This window comes from Lagopus muta, chromosome 14 (assembly GCF_023343835.1).
Source record: "Lagopus muta isolate bLagMut1 chromosome 14, bLagMut1 primary, whole genome shotgun sequence".
Lineage (NCBI taxonomy): Eukaryota > Metazoa > Chordata > Aves > Galliformes > Phasianidae > Lagopus > Lagopus muta.
This window is the reverse complement of record NC_064446.1, coordinates 9,943,707-9,962,414: the sequence shown is the minus strand read 5'-3', so window position 1 is coordinate 9,962,414 and position 18,708 is coordinate 9,943,707. Positions and strand designations below refer to the sequence as shown.

Below are 18,708 nucleotides of genomic sequence, written 5' to 3'. Positions count from 1 at the left end.
CGGCCGTAGCGAGCCCCGCGGCCTCGGGAAGGAAGCGCAGCGCCGAGCGGCCCCGCAGCCCCTGCCCGGTCGGGAAACAAAGGGCAGCGGCGCGGGCGTGGGGGGGGCCAGCGCCGCACCGCGCCGAGCCCCGCGGCGGCGGCACGCGGCCCGGGCAGCACCGCCCCGGTGTGTGCCACAGCCCCGCGCTGCCCCCGGCCGCTGCCCCCCGCCCCGCGCCGTGCCGTGCTGAGCCGTGCCGTGCCGTGCGGTGCCGTGGCGCGGCGCCCGGACCCGCGCGGCTCGTGGCGGAGCCCCCGGCCTCAGCTGGAGGGAGCGACGGAGCTGCCGCCACCACCGCTCGGGGGACGCCGCCGGTGTGCGGGGAGGGGCGGCCCAGGGCCGGCGGCGGGACGGGTGGGAGCGCGGCGCGGCGGGGCCCGACGAGGACGCGGCCGCCGTTTCCCCGCGGGCGAGGCCGTGCCCGGCGGTGCGCGGGCGAGCGGTGGGGAGCCGGGGAAGGGAGCGGGCGGCGGACAATGGCCGGGGCAGCGCGCGGGGCCGAGCCGGGCTCGGTGCCCGCGGGGTCTGAACGCCTCCATTTTGTTGGCGCCCGCGGGCCCGACACCCGCCCGTAGGCCCCGCGCGGCGGCTGGGTGCGGTGGGGCCCGCAGGTGAGGCGCGGCACGGGCCGTGCCTGCGGGGCCAGGGCCGCCGCTGAGGGTGCGGGCCCGCAGGCCGCCATGTGCGCGGGTCGGGCCGGGCCGGGCCGGGCCGCAGGTGGGAGCGGGGCCGGGCCGGGCCGCGTCGGGGGGGGGCAGCACTGAGCGGCCCGGCTCCGTGGTCGGGGGGGGAGAAGGGGGGGCGCCCGCCGCGGGGTGTGTGTGGGGGAGGGGAGGGGGGGAAGCTGGGGGGGGGGGGCGCGCGAGCGCGCGCTGATTGGCCACCGCCGAACCCCAAGAGCGGGCGCGGGGGGCGCGCGCGCAGGCGCGAGGGGCGCGCGCCCGGCGGGATGGCGGCGGCGTCGGGCGCGCGCATGCGGGGGAGGGAGGAGGGAGGCGGCGGAGGAGCGCTGGCGGGGCCTGGCCGGGCCGGGTCGGCGCGTCTCCTTCTCGGGCCGCAGCGGGGGCAGGCGGCGGCGAGCCGGCCGCGGCGGCCGCAGGTGAGCGCTGCCTGGCGGGCGCCGCCTCTCGCCGAGCGGGCCGCGCGAGCGGAGCGGGAGCGGAGCCGAGAAGCGGAGCGAGGCCGGGCGGAGGGGCCGCGGCCCGGGCCTAGCGGCGCGGCGGCCGCCTCCGTTCCTCCCTCCCTCTCGCCCTCCCTCCTTCTCGCCCGCGCGGGGCCGCGGAGCGCAGCGGGCCCCGGGGCGCGGCTGCCATTTTGTCGCGGGCGGCCGGGCTGACCCCATTGTGCTGTCGCCCGCAGGTGGATGCCCGCCGCCCGGCATGGAGCAGGCCTGCGAAGTGAGCCGCCGCAGCTGCCTCGTCCCGTTCGGCACCTCGCTGCCGACTGCCGAGCGCAAGGGCGGTCCGTTCGGCGAGTCCCGCGGCTCCGAGCCGCCCGCCATGCAGCTGGCGGCCGCCAAGCCCGGCTTCGGGCAGGACCCGTCCTCCTGCTACATCCCGCTGCGCCGGCTGCAGGACCTGGCCTCCATGATCAGCGCCGAGTACCTCGGCGGCCCCGCCGACGGCGCTGAGGCCCTGCCCGACCCCGGCTCGCCGCCCCCCCGCGCCCCCGCGCCGCAGGAGCCGCCGGGCGGAGCCGGGCCGCAACCCGCCGCGCTTGGCTTCCCGCTGCTGCTGCGGGACGGAGGAGACGAGGAGGAGGAGGAAGAGGAGGAGGAGGAGGAGGAGGAGGAGGAGGGCAACGAGACGCCGGAGGAGGACGACGAGGACGAGGAGGAGGACGACGACGACGACGACGACGAAGAGGAGCTCGAGCAGAGCCGCGGGGCCGGCAGCCCGGAGCCGCCCCGCCTGCAGCCGGCGGAGCTGCCCGGGTCGGACGGCGGCCCCGGGGAGAGCGCGGAGCCCTCCGGCAGCGCCGCGCTGCAGCTCGTAAGCGGCGCCGGGGCGGGGAGAGCGGGGGGACGGCCGGCCGCACCGGGCGGGGGGAGCGGCGCGGCTCCATCTTGCGGGCCCGGCCGGGCCGCGGCTGGCAGCTGACATCGCGGCGGCCTGCTGGCAGCCATCTTGCCGAGGGACAGATTTGACACCAGCGCTGCCGTCGTTGGGAGCCGCTGTGCCGGGCCGCGGCCTCGTCCGTCTGTCCGTCCGCCTTCACGTGTGCGGTGCGGACGCAGCTGTCACCGCCGGGCGGGCCGTGCCTTCATCGCACGGAGCTCTCACCGCACGCGTTTTATTATTTTTTCCTAACGTAGGCATCGTTGCCGTCATTGCTGCAAAATTAGTTTGCTGGGATTCCCTCCCCCCCTCTTTTTTTTCCTTCCCTCACTCTGCTCTCAGCGTGTTTTCTGGCAAGGTGATGGGTCAGCAGGGGACCTCTTGCATCTCTTAGCACCTGGATTGTCAGAGCTTTGTTTGGGTGTGAGGTCCCGAGCTGCAGGGCTGTCCCCCCACGTTTCCTCACCACACATTACTATTTTTTAAATCTCTTTGTAAATGTTGCTCGCATTCCATCAGGTTCTTTCCAGACGTGCTCAACGAGCAGAAATGCTGCAGCTCTGAGTCCTGACAGCACTTGAGTGCACATGACGTATATGGAGCTCATTTTTGAACGCGAGTAAAACTTTGGGATGGGTTTCAGCATTCCTCAGCTGAGCTCCCGGAGTTATTTATAGGCACATACATCCGTTATGCAGCAGTTCTTAGAGATCTTCTGTGTTTTCCTCGAGTGCTTTGTTTTTAAATGCGATTTTGTTGATTTCAGCTTGCTTCGCACCAGGTTTGAGGTATGATTTGATGCTAGGTGTGGAATGTAACCCATGTGACAGCACTGATCCTGCAACCGTTTTGCTCTTTCTCATTTCAGCGTGGCTGCTGCTGCCAGACAGATGCTACTGCAGTATTTGTAGGGATGCTCTCGCCCTCGTTCATTGGGGAACCTGTTGTGTTTTTGCTGCGGGAGTTGCTTTGGGGCACTGCAGGGCACGACCCCACAGCGTGCGCCTTTGGGAGCAGCGGTGTTGTGTGCAAAGCTCAGACCCGGTGCTCTGAGGCAGAGGCTGCTGTCAGGCTGAGGTCGGTGCGTAGCTTTGTTGAGCGAAGCGGGGATCTCAGACATGTGCTCAGTGATGCGGTTGTGGGAGGGTCTCACGTTGTAAACAGAAGCGAGCAGAGGTACTTCCACTACGCTTTGCTTTTACTATCGGTGGCTTTGCTGCGTGCACTGCGGCGCTGCAGCCTGAATGGTGAGAATGCTTGGTGATGGAGCCCGTTATTTGGGCCTGAAGTGAAGGGCCGATTTTCAGTCCAGCTGCCGTCCTGCATGCCCTGGTGTGCCATTAACCTCACAGAACTGTTAAAAACTTTTTTTGTTGTTGTTGGCAACTTGAGATCCTTCCTCTTCATCTTCCTTCTGATAAGAGCAGGTTGTCAGAGAGGTCGTTCATTTGAGCCCTGCTGTTTGTGCGGTGGGAGGGCTTTTTGCCTGTGCCAGGTTACCACTGAGAAAGAGTTCACATTTTTTATTTTGAATGTGACACAGTAGCTATAGGAATAGCCAGGCTTGCCCTCAGATGCTCCATTCATTCATTCTATTCAGGCATTTAATTCCTGTCCCCTTTAGTTTTGGGTGACTCGAGCAATCTTTCTCTGAGATCCTGCTACAACTTACCAGAACCACCCAAACAAACCTAACAACGAAACGAAACTCAGGAGCTCCACACCACTATTTTTAGGGCAGCCTGTCTGGCGGGCCGCTCCGATAACCCCGTTTACCCACGTTTTACCCACGTTCTCCTTCGCTTTGCAGCTGGTCTTGGTCAGAACCGCTATTCCCAAACCCACAGCCCTTTCAGCTTTGCCAGCAGGACAGCATGCAAACAGCAGCTTTCGGACTGTTTCAAGCTTTCAGGATTCGCTGGGTCGTTGGGAACTCTGAAAAGGCCGATTTCCCAAGTGCCAAGGGTGCTTCCCGCAGAAGGGACAGCACTTGACTCGGTCTTTGTGGGACGCATCCCGGGTGGGCAGGCAGGCATTGTGTTGCAGGGGGCTGTTAATAGCGCTTGGCACGCCCGGCCCAGGTAGCATTCAGGTGTTAAGAGGGATGTGCATATTCCGAGGTTATCTTAACAGCCGCCTTAATCATGGTTAAGGTTTGCTGAAACTCAAAGCCGAGCGCCGGGTTTTGAGACAAATGACAGAAGCCGTTGTTGGGCCATTGTTGGTGTGACAATGGGGCGACTGGGGGCAGCTGATGGCTCCTCCGTGGTACTGTTGGATCGTGGCTATTTACACCGCAATGGATGGACGCTTTGTACATTTTTCTGTTATCAGCTTGATGCCAGTCTGTCTTCAGCAGTTTCCTGGCCTTGCAGGTTGTCCCGCGGTGGTGTTTTGCAGTCGGGTGGGCGCTGGGGCCCGAGGCTGTCCCTGTGCCCTGCTGCCAGAGCTCCAGTGCTGCGGTGTTGGAGAGGCGGTTTGCTCCTGGTATAATTCTCGTGTTGAAGTTTTGCTTTCTTACAAACGTAAGTGTTGTACCTAATTACCTTTTGCTTTGCCAGCTCGTTGTTTTTTAATTGCTGCCCACAAAGTATGTTGGATCTGCTTAGTTCGTGGTATACAGTGCTTGAAACTGAGGCATTGCACGGCGTGCAGCCTTGTGCCGTGCATTCGTGTGCAGGAGCCCATGCACACGGGGTTGGAGCTGCTGGGGTTTGGTTCACCAGAACCGAACGGTGTGCAGCATGCTCAGGGTGCTTAAAAAACGAAGGGCCGGCGAAGTGATCTCTAAGCCTGGGATTAATCCCTAATACGCTGAAGGGTTCTATTGCGTTCTGTAGCCGCGGCTCCGTGCTCCTGTTACAAAGTGTCCTGCCGTGTGTGCGTTACTGCGGCTCTCCGTTTGTTGGCAGGCTGGAGGTGAAGGAACCCTTGCCGTTCTGTACACGATTCTGAGGGCACTGTCCTGTGCCGGCGCTCTTTCCCAGAACCCTCACTGCTGAGTCTTGTGCTGCTGGGATGATGTTGTTTCCTAGAAGGTGCAGAGCTGGACCTCACAAGGCTGTGAAACCTGCTGGGCCCTGGGTTTGGAGTGACTGCTGTCGTTTAGAAGTGCCTCCATGCTTTCTGCAGAGCTAAACTTTTTCGCAGAGGGATTCAACCATGGTGGGCATCCAGAAGAACATGGATGTTTCCATGGTTTGGGCACGGTCTTAGGCTCCATCACAGCTTGGCCGTGCATGTTGATTTCCTGCATGCCTGTGGCTGTCAGGCTGTGATGGCACAGCGTTCCCTGTTTGCAGTGTGCTGCAGGGCCAGGTGACAGCCGTGCCGTCCCTGTGGGCTGAGCGCTGGCTCCTGGGAGCATTTATCCCAGCATTTGGCAGCGATGGCTCTTTTTGTTTCGCTTGTATTTGTTCTCTAATCTACTATTTCTGATTAGGTTCTGTTTATTCATGTGATGTTACCAAAAATAATGTGGTTTCTTGGTAAGCAGCGCGGTGTGGAATGTGTGTGATCGATGCCTTTGCAGTCCTTAGGGGCCAGGCGGGTCTCTGCAAACAGCAAGACCAGGGGTTTGGTTTGGACAGTCTCAAAGGTGTGGTTTTGTGGAATAAAATGTCAAAAACCTGTCACTTCTGCTTTCGAAATTCAAATGGAAAGTTCAAGCTTGGGTAAGAGAGACTTCATTCAAGGCACGTCCTGGTTAATATGCTGTCCATAGTCATAAGTAATTAGTCATCCCTTGGTCAAGCCTTTCGTGTAGGGCTGTTGCCAGAGGAGCACAGACTTCACTCAGCATTTTAGTTCTGGTCTGTACGAGATGTGGTGAGCCTGGTGCATCCTGCTGCTGTGGGTGGGGAGCAGCCAGTGGCACAGGATGGGCTTTGAGATCCCGGTGCCCCTCCGCTTTCTGTTTGCTCGCTGGCGACTTGTGAGGGGAGGGGCAGCTCCCAGACCTTGGGGCTTTTGTAACGTTTTGTGTTGTTGAGAGAATGATGGTGTTACAGTTTCCTCCACAGCCTTGCTGAAACTTGTGGCAGTGGCTCGGTGCGATATTGTTACAGCGGTTCCTGACCCCAGGGCAAAATGCTTCTGTTGTGCTTGCCGTTTGTAGCCTTCACAGAATCACAGAATCACAGAATCACAGAATCGCCCGGGTTGGAAGGGACCCCAAGGATCATGTAGTTCCAACCCCCCTGCCTAGCAGGGCCACCAACATACACATTCAGATCAGGTTGCCCAGGACCCCGTCCAACCTGGCCTTAAACACGTCCAAGGACGGGGCATCCACAACCTCCCTGGGCAGCCCGTTCCAGGGCCTAACCACTCTCCTAGTAAAGAACTTCCCCCTAACATCTAACCTAAATCTTCCCTCCTTCAACTTAAAACCATTTCCCCTAGTCCTGCTGTTGTCAGCCCTTTTGAAGAGTTTACTCCCCTCCTGGGTGTAGGTTCCCTTCAGGTACTGATAGGCTGCAATGAGGTCACCCCGCAGCCTTCTCTTCTCCAGGCTGAACAAGCCCAACTCCCTCAGCCTGTCCTCATAGGGGAGGTGCTCCAGCCCCCTGATCATCTTAGTCGCCCTCCTCTGGACCCTTTCGAAAATCTCTATGTCTTTCTTGTACTGAGGGCTCCACACCTGGACACAGTACTCCAGATGGGGCCTCACAAGAGCCGAGTAGAGAGGGACAATCACCTCCCTGTCCCTGCTGGCCACCCCTCTCCTGATGGAGCCCAGGATCCCATTTGCCTTTCGAGCTGCCAGAGCGCACTGCTGGCTCATATTCAGTCTCTCATCCATCAGGACCCCCAGGTCCTTCTCTGCCGAGCTGCTCTCAAGGACCACTCCTCCCAGCCTGTACAGGTGCCTGGGGTTCTTCCGGCCCAAATGCAAAACCTTGCACTTTGCCGTGTTGAACCTCATCAGGTTCACCCGAGCCTGCCTCCTTGCTTCAGCCTCGCCTCCTGTTGTGGAGCAGCTTCTTTAGACCTCGGTGCTTCCTGGCCCAGGAGTGGAGTTGAGCAGAGCCACATGGAAAGGTTTCGTTTTCAAAATGTCCTCATGTTAACTGAACAAATCTGTATCTCATCCAAGAGCTGTCAGCTCTGAAGGTGGGTGATAAGCTACATAAGCCTCAGGAAAAGAAGCGGTGTTATTTGAATTATTGTTGAGATTGTGTATGTTAAAAACACCTTATTAACTCAAAAATCAGTGTTGAGGGCAGCGATTAACTCTCATTGTTGTTGCTTAGAACATAAATCAGCTTTTCCTGCCTGCGACTGACAACTTCTTGTGTACAGCCACTGGGAATGGCACGGGGACCAGAAGCACCTGCAGGAAGAAGCTTAGGTTCCTGGCAAGGGCTGGGCACGTCCATCAGGAGTCTGTGAAAACATCACGTTAATGTCACTTCTGATACCAGGACAAGGTGACAGATGTTTTGTTGGGTCTGCACAGAGCCATCTGTGCTGCACAGCGCAGTCCTTGCCCAGTAAAATGGGGTTAAGTCCTTTATGGTGGTTAAGGCATTGCCAGGATTTCCACGTTAATGGTTGGAAAAAGGTCTGTGAGAGAATCTGCTTTGAATTAGAGCAGCAGTTTTCAACCTCTGGTGATTTGTGGACCCCTAAACACTTGCCAGGTGCAGAGTCTTGTATAGTGAATTTAGACCTATCAACAATAGCATTGCTTTCTGTTGTGTAATTCTATGGCTTCGGAGCATTTTTCCATGGAGGTGAGCGTGCAGAGTGTGGAGCTGCAGAACACACTGCAGGCATTGGATTTGGTGTGTGACCATCCTGTATTTGGTGTGCAGCAAAACCTGAAAGGCACCACGGGCTCCAATGCTGGGTGTAGGCACAGCGTGCCTGCATGGAATGTTTACTGGAAGTTACAATGTTCCTTCTCTGTTGCTGCACTGCTTGTGAGAAGGCCACTCTGGGGTTGGAACTCATGTGCAGTTGGTGCAGCACAGGTCATAGGGCTCCTTGGTGGGGTGTGCGGCCGCACTGAGGCTGGGGATGCATCCCATCTGCTGGTCTGCCCTGTCTCGGAGTGCTGTTGTGGATCAGCTGGTCCTTGGGCGCTCCTGGCCATGCGCTGCCCAGCAGAGCGTGAGATGCTGCTGCATTGCTATCTCTCTTCTCTTTGTTTTTATCAAATTAGAAAACTGTTTCAGAGCAGCTGCTCACGGCGGCTTCTGCAGCAGTGATTGAGTGTTCCGCAGAGATAAGGCTGGACTTGGTGCACAGCAATCTCTTCTGTGTCCGAAAGCGTTGATGAATCCAGGAGTGTGCTTTGCCTCTCTTGAGGGATGGGGAAGCGCTCATTTGGGCTGCCGTGTTGACTTTGTGCAGTTAGCACTGAGATTGCATCGAGCTTCACTTTGTGCTTCTTTCAGAAGAACAGCAACAATAATGAGGAGAAAAGTCCTTGTGTGCCATCTTGTCCTCGTGTGCCAGCACTCGGCAGAGAGCTGCCCTGGTCAGGAAGCCGTCATGCACATCTCTAGCAGTCTGAGCGGCCTTTTACTAATTTGACCACAGCTTCCTTGAGCTCCAGCTACAAACGAGTGGCAGGACTGATGGCCCCAAATGTCCATTCATCTGCCAGCCCCCCAGTGCTGCATTGCAGCCATGGCACTGCTTGGATGTGCATGGGGTGGCACTTCAGGGAGTGTTCCCAGTGCTGAGCCCACCTGGGGAAGGCAGCTGCCTCCTACTGCTGCCCCTGTCCAACCCTGGTGTGAGCAGGTGGGGTGCTCATCTGAGGAAGCAGCCTGCTTGTTGCTTAGCAAGGCTCTGTTTGCATTAATTCTTGGTAGGGAACTTGTTCTGTGGGTTACATATGGTGTAAGATGGTCCTGAGTGCTCTTTGAGACTGCACACGGACACTGCACGGGTCTTTAAGGAGGAAAAAGCACAACAGTTTTATTGGTAATAAAATAGCAGAATAGTTGCTGTTAACTTTCAGGTGCCTATTGAAGCACTGCACTGGGCACTTCTCACTTTTCACTTCACTCTAAAAGTTTTCACTTTTAGATATGCAGAATTAGGTTTTTGTGCATGCGAAACCCGAAGCGTTGAGCTGGAGACAGCAACCCAACACCCAGAGGATGGTGTGGGTGTTTTTAGGAAGAAATGGAGATTTTGTTTTTGTTTTGGGATAGGGAGTGCATTACTGAGTTACCTTCCCACTGCTGGTGGAGAGGCACAAACCTTCCTGTTAGCTGATGCAAGAAGGGTGCGGAGCAGGATGGTTATCTGCTTTTAATTGTTCCTTCTTTTGTCCTGGTGCTGGTCTGTTTGGTTTTCCCAAACACCTGTTCAGACTGCTTACTATTTTGGATAATGTGATGACTGCCCACACGTTTCTGATTACCAGTGAATCAATCAGGTGCTTCTTAGCTTGTTGGCTGTGCTCAATATGAGGGAGAGGGCATACAAAGCAGGATTCCCAATGGAAGGGTTAAGAACCTTCTCAAATGCAAGTTTGCAGGACCTGACTGAAGCGTTGAACTTTCCTCAGGATGTAGCTCAAAGTGCTGGTAACAAGAGGTAATTCAGTGTAAGTCCATGTTACTGCTCATGTTCAAAAACCAATTTCATTTTAGTAGGGAAATCTCAGCAAAAGCAACTGAAATCTTAAAATCTTCTTTTGAGTGTTACGTTTATCATCTTTCTTTGTTGTTGTTGCTTGGAAAAATGCTTCTATGGAGTTCCATGAGGATACCTGCTGGCTTTGGGGAGGTTATGGTCCCGTCTCAGCGCTGTCAGTGCGCTGTGAATAACAGTGTGGGATCTCACCCCCCATCGCCTGGGGAGAAATCATAATTTCTGCACAAAAGGAAACTTGCAAGCCCCAGTTAAGTGTTCACTGCTTTAAAGAAGCCCCTGGGATTAAATTAAGAAACAAAAGTGTGAGTGGTTGCACGTACACTGTACCCCAACTGCTAGTTCTCGGTTGCTGAGTTTCAAATAGACATTCACTCCTTGCAGTGCACACATGCTGTTCTCTGGTTCTGCATCTTCCTGGTTGCAGCCAAAGTCACAGTGAATATTTCTGTGCAATCTGTATACAGCTTTCATTTTGTGGGTTTTGAAATGTTGTTTCTGAAAGCGATCGCTGCATTTATCAGATGCCTTGCTTGTAAATGGTTTGGTAGAATAAAGGAACACAGAAATACGGTTGAAAATCGGGCATATCTGACAACCTGGTTTCATTTCAGTTGTTCACCAGTTCATGGATTGCAAGAATATATTTGTTGGCAGTGTCTTTGTGAGGCTTAGTGAGGTTCTGGTAATGCCTGCAGTTCCTCCCGTTCTTGAAACAATTAGTGTGGATTAAAGAACCCGGCTTTAAAGGAAACTTAGTTTATCATTGGAAATGCATGCAGATAAGCAAGCACATGTGGGCAGTGCCAGGCATAGTTCATCCTCTGTCAGTGCTCTGAAATGCCCTGTGTCTGTGGATTTTTCTTGGTTGGTTGCTGGGAAAAGTCTGTTCCCTCTCCCACCCGCTTCCTCCTCCCTTCTGCCTCTCATCTTGCTGCTGTTTGTTTCTGGTTACTGCGATGCCAAAGTCCCAAAGCTTCATATCACACTGCTGTTCTGTTCAGTTCCTAAGCAAACGTTGTCACCATTAAGAAAGCAGTGAAAACAGATGCTGTTACCTGGTTGTCTTTCTGTCTGAGACTCCTGAACTTGAAACAGTTGCTTCAGGAAATACTCAGTGTAATGCAACCAACTCTCTTTGTTTCAACCTTTTACAGCATTGCTTACGTGCCTAGCAGCCTTTCCATTTATAGGCTGTACAGCCTGGGCCAGGGTATGTAAAAGCCAGCCAGAGGACACGTATCAAGGCGCACACGGAGAACAGGAAGTCACCATCTCTGCAGTGTGTTCCACTAGTGAGCACTGAATGAGCAAGTATCGAGCACTTGTCTGTGGTGGCGTCCCAGATACAAGGTCATGTGTGCTGTGGGGTGGATGTAGGTCAGGCTGCTGGAGGGCAGGCCAGGCTCTGGCTGCTGAGGTCGGTCCCCAGGGATCCTCCTGTGGGAGGACAAGCGCATCCATGGTCCCGGTGACGTGGGCTGGTTGTGGCTCTCCAGCAGGCCTCTGGTTTCCATCGTTGCGTCACTGCTTGCCGGCACGCTTGGTGCGCTGATTTCACCACGCAGGTGTTGTGGTTTCCCTGTTGTTGTGGTGTTGTTAGGTTGGTTTTGTCTTTGCAATGCTCAGCCTTCCCGTGCAGGGCTGGCCCTCCCTCTGGGCGTTCTCCAGCACAGCTCTACCTGCACGGGTGCACTTTGACCTCTTTTTGCTTCATTCCAAACACTGCTTAAGCTTTGAAGCAGATATAATTTAATATTCCTTTTTTTTTGGTCAGGTTTGGTTTTGATTTCACAGAAGCTTATTTAAAAGAATCTTTTCTAATGTCAATTTTATTTTTTTTTTACTTCATCGCAAGCAGTCATTAATTTCCACTCTTAATCTTGCTTCATCGTTGTTCTTCATTTCATCTTTTTATCTTTTCACACAACATATTCACGAGCACAGATCCTTTCCCAAGTCCCATCTTCTCCTGTCTGCATTCATTCATTTCTCAGGGCACAGGTGCTGGAGCTGAGTGAAGTAATGAAGTTGGAGTGGATCCCATCAGGATGGGAGGCTGGAGGGAAGAGGAGGACTCTGGTAGAAGTCTTATTTTTAAACTATGTAAGAAGCAGACATTGCATAGGAGTTCTGTGTCCCAGGTTTGTCCTGTTAGTGTTTCTTTGCTGGGATGATGAGCTTCAGATTCAGCAACACCAGATTCTGGTTAGAATCGGGGAAACTCGCTGCCATTCTTTTCCTCGTGTTTGGAAAAATGCTCCTGATCAGTGAGCCTTAAGGAAGAGAATCAGGGTGGGAGACAGGAGACTGACTCTCACCAAAGCTTCAGAGAGGGGCTGCTCCAGCAAGGGGAGGCTCAGCGAGAGCCCTGGGTGTTGCTTCCAGCGTTGCCGTGTGCTCCAGCTCAGGTCGGGGTTTCACTACTACCTGGCAGCTGCTCCTGCTATGAGATCTGCTCACAGATACCCCAGGCTGCTGCTGCAGCACCTTCGGCAGGCATCTGCTGTGCTTCAAGGAAATACGTGAGGAAATGCACAGTCTTGCCCTGCCTGCTGTTAGTGTCATTGTTTGTACTCTGTTGTTTAACTGTTGTCTGGATCTGCCTTCTCCTGCCTTCCCTGGCTTTTGTCCTGTACGCTCTCAACTGTGCCAGGCCAGGCAGCATCTGTTTTTGCTGTGGGTCTGGGCTTCCTTCTTTCTTTTCAACATCTTCCTTGCGTAGCCTGTCCTGCTGCCCCAGCCTTTCCAAAAGCATTTTCTGTCAGTTGTCTTACTGAATAAATAACATTGTGCTTATAGTTAAGAAATAAGCCATAGAAGGGTTCTTCTGGCCTTGGTTTTCCATGACGGCTTTCCAAAGGAGGTCTGAATGACCAGTGTGCAGGGCCGTGCTGGGTGCAGCCCTGTCAGGCTGAGCTGTTGGGGTGCATAGCACAGAAAATCTCGCCTTGTGGGCTGAGCATTCAGTTGGGTGTCCCTGCACTTTGCTGGGATGGCAGCTTCTCACTCCCACTGCTGGGACACGTGGTGCCTGTGGCTGTGCCGTGCTGGAGGTGGCAGCACAGTCAAGCTGCTCCAGGGATGGCGGGTGCTGCAGGAGGGTGCAGCCTGCAGCTTGTGCGTTCCTGTGCTTTGCACTGCTTTTTCCAGCAAGATTAATGGGTTGAACAGCAGTGTGAGGTGACAGAGCTGAGAGCGGGCATAGGACAAGCTTTGTTTTTGTTGCTGTTTAATGATGTGGTTATCTTAAAGGGAGGAAGATTGCTGAAAGACAGTTGAGGACTTAGAATATGTCATGAAATGTGAGCTGACACTCAGCTTCACTCAGCAAGTTACCGAGGCTGATGTGTTTTTGCATAATACAAATTCTGGAGATGGCTGTCAAGGCAGAAGTCTTGGTGTTGTCCTGTCATGCACCTCAGTCAGGGTCGCTTTCTCGGCAGTCGGTGCTTGAGGGTCTAGTATGGTGGAGAGGGTTTGTTTAAAGAACACCCACAATATACGTTCTTGTTCTCTCCAAAAATAACACAAAACGGTCTGAAATACTGCATATAATCTGAAGTTTAGACTGTAACTTGTCTCATCTGAACGGCAAATGAGTGCCAGACAGCTGATAAGAGAGCAGACAGCGCTCACTCCCTTTGGGAGAAGGGCTGAGAACACAGACTGTAACGGTGAGTGCAGATGGTGCAGGTCGCTGTCCTTCCTTCCTCGCCCCGCTCACCTCCTTCAGATCTCTGCAGTGCATTTCCACTGGAGGCACAGCACGGCTCCTGCCCTCAGTGCAGCCACTCGCTGGTTTTGTTCTTTAAACACGTGAGCGTTTTAATGCCCTATGGATAAACGTTAATTATTCTGAGCACGTGTAAGAGCTACATCTGAAGTTGGGTACTTTGGTTATGAGTTCAGAAAACGTGGGGCTTTCTCTAGTTCATGGAAAAGTCATCCTTGCTGCAGGGCTGCAGTTCTGGACATTGGAATTTATTACCAGTTTAATCTTAGTGTAATTGTACTTAGAGGGGAATTTGTTGTTTCCTTCTGACCAAAGGAATGCATTCTTTGAGGATTGCAGTTATCCATGGCACTGCAGTCTAAAGGAGAAGACTTATACCTGGAAATAACTACTACTTTTAGGGAGGGGAGGAGCAGTGTAAGAATTCAGCCTGCATCTTCTTGATGCTTTCTGTAGCTGCCAGGGAAGGGACAAGGCAGGCATGAGAATGGCTGCGGACAGACTGACGATGAAAAGCCTGCTGAATGCTTGGGAAGAGAGTTAAGTGCTGAAGCATTGTCTTTGAATAGCTTCTTGAAAGCCAAGTTTTCCTTGGGCGGCTGTGTTTGGTATGGGAGGGTGACAAAGCGTTGATTTAAATGCAGACTTGCCTCCAGGCGGGGGCTGGGGGCGTCGCTCAGGTGAATCAGTGTGAATGACTTGGCAAATCCGCACATAGCTGTGCTGCTGGCCTAGCTGACTGCACTGCGATTACAGCTTTGGGATGCAGGTGCCTTGTGTGCACTCTGCAGCAGGTTGGAGTTTCGTTTTGTTACAGTATGTATGCACACCTTGAAACCTGGCGTTGAAAAATGCGTAAAATATCTTGGGTAATCTTCCTTTACAAGAAGAGCATGTGCACTGATAGGGAGAAAAAGTGGGTTTGCACCTGAAAAAGCATCAATGTCTGAAGTGCCATCAGGTCTGCACCTCTGCCTCCCGTGCTCAGCAGCCCCCTCCCTGTGCCTGTTCCCACTGCCTTGCCTGTTCCCACTGCCTTGCCTGTTCCCATTGCATTGCCTGTTCCCACTGCCCTCCAGCTCTTGCTCTGAAATAAGTTATTGAATGGCTTTTGATGGCTGAGTGAGAGGAATTTCAGCAATGGCGTCTATAGGGTAATTACCTGCTTTATTTCATGTAACAGAGAACTGTATCCTTTTGTAGTCTCTATAACCACGTGGAGAGATCCCATAAAACTTGACCTGCGGTGGGATATGCCGTTTATTGGAGAGATCTGTTGTGGTTTAGCCACTAGGATGTTGAACTGTGAATTGCAGGAGATGTGCCTTAAAGAGTGGCGAGCACAATGGAAATGTGAAGTGAGAAGAAGGTGCATATTTGTGCCATGACAGCTCTAATGGGAAGCACATTGCTGATGCTTGCTGGCTAAAAAGCCTGCAGCACTGCTCAGAGCACTTATAGTGCTGAAGTCACCCGGGACAGGTCATCAGCAAGTGCTGGCAAACAGGAGCAGATATGTGGGAACCTCCAGAGCTCCATCCCGGCGCAGCTCATCAATGCAGGGCGGCTCCAGGATCCCCAGCCCAGCCCCAGTGCTGCTGGTGCCACGGTGTCCAACCAGAAGGTTGGGAAGCAGAGGGATCTGCTCTGCTTGGCGATGGTGAGGCAGGAATGGCTAAGCAGTGTTAGGTGTGTGTGTTGTTGGGTGTTGGTGTTGTGAGGTTTTGGTGTTCTCCTGATTGCTGCAGTGCCCGCAGATTTGAAGTGCTTTTGGGTGTCTGCACAGAGCTGCTCCTTGCAGGAAACAGATGGGTCTGTGTTTTGCACTTTTGCTGCTCTTGGGGCAGAGCAATGGCAGTTCTGGTCATGTAAACCCAACATTAGAACAAAAGCTTTTTTTTTTTTTTCCTCTGTAGTTACATGAGATTTCAAATGTTTTATGAGAAAGGTTTTCTTCCTGAGCATATGTAAGAAGTGAGACAGTCATTAGCATTGTACGTACCTGCTCTTTTATTTGCTCTTCTCATCACCTCATTCCAGTCAGGAATAGTTCATTGTCTTTCATTACTTTTTCTGCACATCACAACCTCAGAAATTAAGCAGTTTGTGTTAGTGAGGTCATCGGAGCTGGTTGTGACCCAAGGTATTGCCCTGCTCTGGCAAATGGATGAACTCTGAGTGCAGTCCTTTACCAGCTTACATTCCTCACTGGAAGGGGAAAAAAAAAAAAACCCAAGAGAAGAAAACCCAATCCAATAAAATCAAACCCTAGTTTATTGTTTTGTTCTCTCAGAAGGATCAGAGGAATGATGGTATTCTTTGAAGGTGTAGGAGCCACTAAGTAAAATCAGGACTTGCTTTTTCATGTAAATATCTCTGGTGGCCAGATGTAATCTGCATACAGGGAAGGGGGAGGCAAGGCTCTTTAGAAGCATCTGGAGCTTTAGTGATTTCTTGTGTTCTGATTTTTCCCCAAAGATCCGAGCCAAGAAGAAACCTACTCCAGTGAAGTATGAAGTTGGGGATCTTGTTTGGGCCAAGTTCAACAGACGCCCGTGGTGGCCATGCACAATTTGTCATGACCCAGTGCTGGACTGTCACTCAAAAATGAAAGGTACTGTATCTATTCAGACTGCAAAGTAGAGGAGTTGTATAGTTCTTTATTAATGAAAATAAAAAAAAAGGAAGACCTTGATCTGTGAAGCAGAACTACACCAGGGAGGTGAGAGGAGGATGGGGCTGAAGCTGAGGAAGTGGCACAGGCAGCTGTTGAATGTGTAGGCTTTGGTTTCCATGGCATAAGAGGGGTGAATATCCAGAATGAGTGCAGGCCAGTGCAGGAGAAAGAGCAGCTTCCTGACAAAGATGTGGAGAGAAAGGTGGATCAGAGAAGTGAGGGCAGAGTAGAGCAGTATGAAAAGGGCGGGCACACAGAGCTGGGTGGGCTCGAGTGGGGAGGGAAGCTTATGAACAGGAGATACTGACTTTTTGCATGGTCTCATGGCAATAGGGCAAGAGAGAATGGCTAAAACTGAAAGGGGAGATTCAGGTGAGACGTTAGGTAAAAATTATTTACTCAGCTTGGTGTGGCACTGGCAGTGCTGGCCAGAGCTGTGGGTGCCCCATCCCAGGGGGTGCTCAGGGTGAGCATCAGGATGAGCGGGATGGGATCCTGTGCAGCCTGATCTGGTGGGGGGCAGCCAGCCCACAGCAAGGATTGGGATAGATGGGTGTTAAGGTCCCTTCCAACCCAAGCCCTTCTGTAACTCGGAGAGTTGGCCAGGCTGGGGATGGGGAGGCAGGAGGGGCTTTGAAGTGGAGTTGGGGTGAAACAGCGTATCTGCTGAATGCCTTAAGGTGTTACATGGACGTGTGAGAGGAAGTGATTCTGTTGGCTCTGTTCGGCACTGGGAAGAGGGGGCTGTTTATGGGGTTATATCAGGAAAACCTTGTGATGGAGCCACATGTGTGAAAGCTTAGGGCATAGTGTGTTAGTGAGACTAAGAGCCAGCTGAGTGTGAGGGAAAGGGATGGAAGGAAATAAGGCTGAGCTGCACGTGTGTGAGCACAGGGAAGAAGAGGGTAGAGTCCAGAAAGGATGGGAGTCACACAATATGAAGATGGAGGAGCATAGATATGTGATGAAGAGAACAGAGGAGAAGTAATTGTTTGGGAATTGCTCTTTATTTGAAAGCTCTCACACTGCTTTTAGAATCGTATTGGCTGCCATGGGGAGACTGCCACAAATTGAAAGGCTTATTTATTTCTTCCGGTTTTCCCTTTCTGGTTTGTTTTGTACTGTGAGTAATGGGAAATCCCTAGAGAATGGTGCCTTCTGCATCTGACAGCTCCCCAGCCCAGCCTAAGAACCAAGTGCTGGGAATGAATAGACCTTTCTACTGACCACGGACTCGGAACTGTCTGCTATTTCTCTAGAGGCACGAAGTAGCTTTTCCTGTATTGTGCTCACGTTGACTGCAGGTTTGGTTGCTGTAGTCTTTCTTACTGGTTTTCCAGTTTCTTCTTCATCTTCTGGGAAGCATTCATCCTATTGTAGATAATACTGAGTGTGCAGGTGTAAACAGTCCCTTTTGAGCTTTCAAATTACCATAAAGGATGTTGCCTGAATCCACCTGTGTTGTCCTGTGTCCTACCACCCATGATGAAATTATGGACAGGATTTAATACGTACATCTGTCCAGCAATCCCCTCTCAGCCTGTGTACAGTAATTTCTAATAAAGAAATTCTGCAGGGAGGGAACATGCTATTAACAAATTCCAGCACAGTCTACTCTCCAGCTATGTAATAGAATCTCCCGTTGTGTTTTATCCATGTTGAGATGAAGAAAGCTCTGAGGAAAAATGTCCAGTTGTCATTCTTTGTAATCTATTCATCTCACCTACCTGAGTGGTGCATGGCAGAACAGGTGGATCTGAACTCAGGTGCTTTGGGGAGCGGGGAGCTGTGGGGTTCTGCACACGCTGTAGGAAGCGTGGTCCTTCTGCCTTAGTTCTCTCTCGTTGTCATGGGAACAAGCCCTTCAAAATAAGGCAGGTTGCTTCAAACTCATCACTTGTGCAAAAAGCTCCTCTCTTCCTTGTTTGAGGCGTGGTGTTGTGTTTAAAGCAGCTTGCCTTTTCTTGACAAGCTCTGGAGTGATGTAGAGATGTTTGGAGCTGGAAAACTGAAGCTCAGACAGGGGCTTGAGTCCCAGTTGTGCAGATGGATTTGGTATGTCATCTTTGTCCTTGGATTGATTTTTGCCCTAGTCAGCATTCGTCATCCTTTACCTGTGCTCGGTCAGAGTGTCAGGGCTGGCATTGCTGGGTGCCAGGCTGCTGGCACGTTGCGGGCGCCCCGGGAGGAGGCAGCACAGACAAAAGGGGCTGCAAAGCTGGGGCTGCGTGTTCAGCTGGTGAAGGTATTCCCAGGACAGCAGGAAGCACACGTGGCAGAGAGAGGTTTATATCTCGTGTTCAAGCCTTGTTGGTGCTGTTCCAGCTCCTGAAATGTGTCCTCTTTCACCAGAGTACCTCGTACCGGTTCAGTTCTTCATTGCTTCATGCCCATGAAGTGCTCTTGCTCAGGAAACGCCTCTGAAAAATCTTGGAAGTTGTTGTGATTGTGCCCTTATGGTTTTCTTCTGTGGCTGTGCACCACAGTGCCCACAGCAGGGAATTAACTTTTTATAAATGACTCTTTGTCACGATGCATGTACTGCTTGTAGTGTGCAAGTGCGTGCATCTGGGTGTTTA

General features: G+C 53.0%; 1 protein-coding gene across 2 annotated transcripts in view; it reads left to right on the top strand.

Annotated features, from left to right (window-relative positions):
* Window positions 1-1,047: 1,047 nt before the first annotated feature.
* NSD1 (nuclear receptor binding SET domain protein 1) overlaps window positions 1,048-18,708 on the top strand; it is a 57,655-nt gene continuing 39,994 nt past the window's right edge. For both annotated transcript variants that reach the window (XM_048960111.1, XM_048960108.1), the window contains exons 1-3: window positions 1,048-1,141; window positions 1,402-2,033; window positions 15,931-16,066. In XM_048960111.1, the coding sequence (XP_048816068.1) occupies window positions 1,422-2,033; window positions 15,931-16,066 (748 nt within the window). In that variant the 5' untranslated portion in view covers window positions 1,048-1,141; window positions 1,402-1,421. The remainder of the gene's footprint in view (window positions 1,142-1,401; window positions 2,034-15,930; window positions 16,067-18,708) is intronic.